We start from the raw sequence: 6,015 nt of genomic DNA, 5'->3' as shown, positions 1-6,015 counted from the left end.
CCGGGGCATGAACCGGTGTCCCCTGCATTGGCAGGCGGACTCCCAACCACTGCGCCACCAGGGAAGCCCCTATAAGGCTTTTGAGAGTGGAATCTAGAGTCTTTTGCATCCCCTTGCACACCATTTCCCAAAATGTACCTCTGGTTCATGATTTTAGATGGCATACGGGTGAACGTTATTATTATTATTTTTTTTAATTTCAAGACTTGTATAAATTATCCAGGGCTTCACAAATGCTATTGTTTGGGATGAGTAAAAAGCACTTAAGTGGATAGATGTTCAACATCACCAGTCATTAGGGAAATGCAAATCAAAACCACGTAAGAGGGGCTTCCCTGGTGGCACAGTGGTTGGGAGTCCGCCTGCCGATGCAGGGGACACGGGTTCGTGCCCCGGTCCGGGAGGATCCCACATGCCGCGGAGCGGCTGGGCCCGTGAGCCATGGCCGCTGAGCCTGCGCGTCCGGAGCCTGTGCTCCGCAACGGGAGAGGCCACAACAGTGAGAGGCCCGCGTACCGCAAAAAAAAAAAAAAAAAAAAAAAAGGAATGAAGTTCTGACACATGCTACAACATGGATGAACCTGAAAACAGTATGCTAAGTGAAATAGACCAGTCGCAAAAGGATATACACGACTCTACTTATGTGAAGTGTCTAGAATAAATTCATGGACCCAGAAAGTAGACTAGTGGTTGCCAGGGGTTGTGGGGAGGAGGAATGGGGAGTTAGTGTTTAATGAGTTTCAGTTCGAAAAGATGAAAAAGTTGTGGAAATGGATGGTGGTGATGGTTGCCCAACAATGTGAATGTACGTAATGCCACTGAACTTTATACTTAAAACTGGTTGAAACGATAAGTTTTATGTTATGTATATTTTGCAATACACAAATGAGTTGATGTAAAGAAAACAATTAGGCACAGGTGATGTGGCCCTTATAACGTAGAGTGTGAATGCCCAACTTTGGAAAACACGGTCCAGCCTTGCCCACACTGTGGTTAGGGATTACAGGAGTTGCTTGCAAATGAGAAGCCTTCTTTCAATACTCTTGTTTTTTTTGTTTAAAAAATTTTTTCCATTTCTGGGCTAAAAAATGTTTTACACTACTTTGTGGTCAATAGGAAGGTAGAAAGAGAAGAAATGTGACATTTGTTGAGAAACTTTTTGTGCTAGTGTTTTATTTTGTTCACTTCATTCTAACAACACTGCGGTGTAGGGACTAACCCGGTTCAAACTGGGAAACTGGGCCCCACTGCCAGTAAGTGGACAGAACAGCCCTCCCCACTGGGCGGCCCACCCTCACGCTCTGAGCTCTCTGGGGTATCCCTCACTGCTTCCCTGCCTATCCCATTTTCACCTTCTGTCATAGGACATTGAAAAAAAAATTCCACTCATTTGGAATTTTCCATATGCAGGGCATTAATTTGGAAAAACATGAATTGTGGATCCAGCAGTACATAAATAACGGAAGCAAATCTTGTCCCTCACAGCAGAACACACACACTAAAGCCAGAAACAAAACTGGGCACCACTCTGAGCTCTTGGCGCTTCCAGATTCCTCAGTTTTAAGCCTGTTGTAGTCATCTCATTCCATATGAAAACAAATATATGCCCTCACCGTGGAAAACAGAAGTGCAGAGGAAAAAATCCCACCACCTGGAAATAACCACAGTTCACACATTGGTCAACGTACTTCCCACTTTTACTGGGCAGACCAGATACATATTTTCAAAATGGGCTTTACAATGTATACTTTTATCACCTGGCTTACAACTAAATATATTGTGAACATTTTCTCTTTTACCACTGTTAAAATAATTGCATAGTATGGAGAAATCATAATGTATTAAGCACTCTTAATACATTGAGGGAATTTAGATATAATTTTTTTTCAAGGACTTTCTTTCCAAATCCTTGAGAAAACAGGTGTCCTCATCTTATACAGCTTCCTACTGATGATAGAAACTTGCCCAACTTAGCTTTTTAATCTGCTTCTCTGTACCATATGATCAATCAAGTAATGCATTTTATTTTCTCAAATTTCTCATTTGCTCCCACTTTTCTACCTAGTCTCCCAGGGATGCACACACATTTCCATTACTCCAGCATCCTGTCTCTCACCTCTGATGTCTGCCCCCTCCCTTCTCCTTTGCTCCCCTTACAAATGCTTCCTTTCCTTTCATTTTCAAGATACTTTTTAAAAAATTAATTTATTTTGTTTATTTTTGGCTGCATTGGGTCTTTGTTGTGGTGCGCGGGTCTCTCACTGCGGTGGCTTCTCTTGTTGCGGAGCCCGGGTACTAGGCGTGCGGGCTTCAGTACTTGTGGCACCTGGGCTCAGTAGTTGTGGCACACAGGCTTAGTTGCTCTGCGGCACGTGGGATCTTCCAGTACCAGGGCTTGAACCCGTGTCGCCTGCATTGGCAGGTGGATTCTTAACCACTGCGCCACCAGGGAAACCCTTAAGATACTATCTTAATTGATTCTGATCACAACTCTATTCAATGCTTTATGCTCAGTTCCACATTGGGAGTAACCTTCAATAATCTGAAGATAGAATTCAATTGTTTAAAAGAAACTATTAATAAGCCCTTGGTAGAGTTACATGTATCAAGAAACACAGGACTTGGGAACAAGATGTGGCTTTTTTTTTTTAAGTAGTTTTTTGGAGAGGGCAGGGAAGAGGAAAGTAGGTGGTACTTTAAGGAAATGTTAGGGACCATAGGGAAATCTATTCACCATTTCAAGACTACTAACAAATGATCATCTCTCAGTTGGGACATTGGAGAGACAGTCTTTAAAGGTCATGAAAGCTGCATGGCAAATGCTGCACACAAATGTGGGTTAATAATAACTTTGTATAGCAAGGCAGATGCCAGGTAGCATAAAAGCACATGCAGACAGCGCTAATTCTGGAGTCCCGGAAGCTGTGAGGTGCTCATCCATCACATGGCCATCTGGAAGGTAGAAACACTTGGTCATTAAAGGAAATCCCTCTGACACTTTATCCTGTTGGCAAACACGTGGCACATCTACACGAACCCAAAAGCAGTTAGGGCCCAAGATTTGATGAGTACAATGTGCTTATGGGATCAACAGTACCGATTATGTGCAATTAGACTCCCCTGAGAAAATATTGCGACAAACTGTTAACTTGATCTTCCCTGGATACATGCTCTCACACCTGGTAACCTACCCCAGCCGGTGACGCCTATAATTGCTGGCGTGTGGCAGAACTTGGTTAGGCTCTGATGCTAAGGAGACAGCACATTTTGCGTCCCGAGTTCCAGGGAGAAAATATGGTCCCCACCTATCCAGCCATTCCACCCACACCTTCCAGTCACCTATCCTGGGCCTGATACCCAATGCAAAAGGAAAAGACAATCCCTGTCTGGATTGGGGTCCCATGTTGTACTCAAGGAAGCATTTGTTTTCATTTTCAATTTATGGAACATTTTCAATTTCTGACACATGCAGAGTCAGAAGTAGGAGAGGTCTCTGAACTAAGGTGGCCCTAGAAATCTGGCTCAGGTTGGGGTAGGGAGCAAACCCTCTCCTCTTGTTCTCTTCTAGGTGCCTGCCCTTGTCATTGCTTTCCTCAAATCAGTAAAAATCAATGAGGTGAAAGGGTTATGAGACCAATCACCAGGGGGTGCCCTAGAGGGGCCTTTTAGGATCCCTGAAGAAGTTCCTAAGAAAGGAGAGTGGGGTCAGTTCCTCTGGTGGAATTTAAGGGCAATAATTGGAGTTGGGTGCCCCCAACCCTGCTGTGGGGTGGGCACTGAGCTGCCCCCCTGGAGCCTGTCTGGGTCTCCCTGCCCAAAGAAAGGAACGCCAGAGAGTGTCTCTTCGTGTTTAAGAGGCCAAGTCTTTTCTTGTTTATTTGCCTCTATAGAATTTCACATACTGTAGAACGTCAAATAGACTTGAAATAACTCTCCACCTGAAAGGCAGCACGACTGGCCACATATTGAGGAAGTAAATATCAAGGACACCAGGGCAACCAACCCATCTGGAGTCCTTGATGCTTTTACAGGGAGAGCTCTGGCTGCCAGTCTTCAGCAAGCCATGAGGTAAGAGGAGAGACCCTGTTAATTAAGTGTCCACAGGCAACTAACTAACCTGAGAGGGCAAAAGAGGCAACCCTTTGCTTACCACAACCGGGTAGGAACGGCTGAGGAAAGCAGCGGAACTGGCCGTGCCAGCATTTACACATGGAACACTTTCTGGGCAGCCAGGTGTCATGGGGCACAGATCCACAGTTCCTGAGGATGAACGGACATGCGGAGTTAAAATCCCCACCTCTCCTTCCTTCTCCTCTCCACCCCCAGTCCGTTTCAGTGGCTTACTCTTTGCGCATGTCATGCTCACAGTTCCGTCCATAGAAAGAGGGGGGGCAGGCACAAAAGGACCCCAGCATGCAGGTTCCCCCATTCAGACAGCAGGTTCTGTTTAGCTCCTTACCTGAAATGTAAGAAAAGTGGCTGAGAGGGTGGAAGGATTGAAAAACTGAGTTCCCGTTAGCCAAGGTTAATATGGCAGTAAGGGCTTAATCTCTCCAAGTGTTGACAGATGTCTATAAACATTGTAAACCTAACAGACTAAGACTCTCCTTTTTAGTGTTCCTTTGGCTACCTGTGCTTTTGATCAGAGAAATCTTTTTTCATGCATAAGCCAGTGGTGGTACCTGGAGTCCCCAGCATGAAGTGGGATCAGGTGAGGGAAACTGCATTCTGCGGAGGTGAAGTACACAATGCCTGTCTGGCCCCCAGAATCAAAACCAGTCCAACTATTCATCTGCCCAGCTCCAGAATCAGGTGCCCACTGTCTTAGGTGAAAGAGGGTCTAAAAGATAATCAGGAAACATGTGAAGGACCAGGATAGCAATACCGCACTGTAGATCTAAGGCAGGTACGTCTTACTGTTCTGGATTCCCATGGATGGTACAAACTGGGAAGGCCGATGACGAATTGCAGGCTCCTCCCGGGACTGAAGGCCGTCGTCTCTGAAGGCCAGGTCTCCCTGTGATGGACGGGCAAGTTCACAGTGGCCCAATCCTGAATGACAAAATTAACTCCTTGCGTCTGTATTTCAGGCCACGTGAAAATTGCTAGTGATCAAAAAAGCAAAGTCTCTTACCAGTGACTAATCCCAGTTCAAATGCTCTGGAAAAGGCCAGGATCAAAATCATACTAGGAAGAGGAAATCAGACCTCCATTAGCAAAACAAAGCAGATAAAATCCCTTTGAATTAACACCTGAGTCTTCTCATCACAGGACTACAGACCACTAGGGAGAAATTGTAGAGCACCACTTTCCTTTTTTTCCTTTTTCCTTTCTTTTAAAATGGCTGACTAATTCACGTAACAACACAAAGAAAGATGATGAAAATAAAGTCCACCTAATCTCCAACTCTTTCCAATACGTGTTATTACTTCTTAGGCTGTGTCCTCATATGCACATAATTTTAAGTAGGTATAAATCTTTTATCTTCTATTTCACATGTTTTTTTCTCCTGCATATAGTTTTCATATAGGAATTTTAAATGCCTGGATGACATTCTATGTAATTTATGAATTCCATTTTACAAACTATTTCATTTAAACCAGTCATTTAAAAGATGTTCAAGGTTTAAAAAAAATTCCCATTATTCTTAACGGTTCCCAAATATTGAAAACCTGCCTATACCTTTAACCTTCTCAGAAGCAGATTCTTAATTTCGTTGTAATATTGACCTTTTCTAACAAGAGAGTAGGAAAACACTAGTCATTTCAGAGGCAGAGCCAGTGACCTGTTTGAAGATGTTAAAAGCCAATAGCAAAGGTGGATGTAACTTTAAGTTCCAGGTCTTTTGGGAAAACAGCAGCACTGTTGGCAGCTCTTTAAGGTTTGAATGAGCGGAAATCAAACAACAGAGAGGTGTAGGACATGTTTCCTAAGCTGGGAAACTAGTAATCAAAAGCTCACACTCAAGATTGGTTCATACCTGTAAGAAAAGCGCTCCATCTTTCTTTGGTCCAT

The 6,015-nt window shown here is 44.0% G+C and overlaps 1 protein-coding gene across 1 annotated transcript; it reads right to left on the bottom strand.

Annotated features, from left to right (window-relative positions):
* Positions 1 to 2,839: 2,839 nt before the first annotated feature.
* Positions 2,840 to 6,015, bottom strand: CRIPTO (cripto, EGF-CFC family member). Its single transcript, XM_024751520.1, has 6 exons — positions 5,981 to 6,015; positions 5,135 to 5,187; positions 4,918 to 5,052; positions 4,345 to 4,459; positions 4,151 to 4,260; positions 2,840 to 2,952 (listed from the first exon to the last, which is right to left on the bottom strand). Exons 1-6 carry the CDS (start codon positions 6,013 to 6,015, stop codon positions 2,840 to 2,842), a joined length of 561 nt encoding a protein of 186 aa, XP_024607288.1.

Source organism: Neophocaena asiaeorientalis, unplaced genomic scaffold (assembly GCF_003031525.2).
Source record: "Neophocaena asiaeorientalis asiaeorientalis breed wild unplaced genomic scaffold, Neophocaena_asiaeorientalis_V1.1 scaffold221, whole genome shotgun sequence".
In the NCBI taxonomy this organism is placed as follows: Eukaryota; Metazoa; Chordata; class Mammalia; order Artiodactyla; family Phocoenidae; genus Neophocaena; species Neophocaena asiaeorientalis.
The sequence above is the reverse complement of the archived record's forward strand: the minus strand, read 5'-3'. Positions and strand labels throughout refer to the sequence as shown.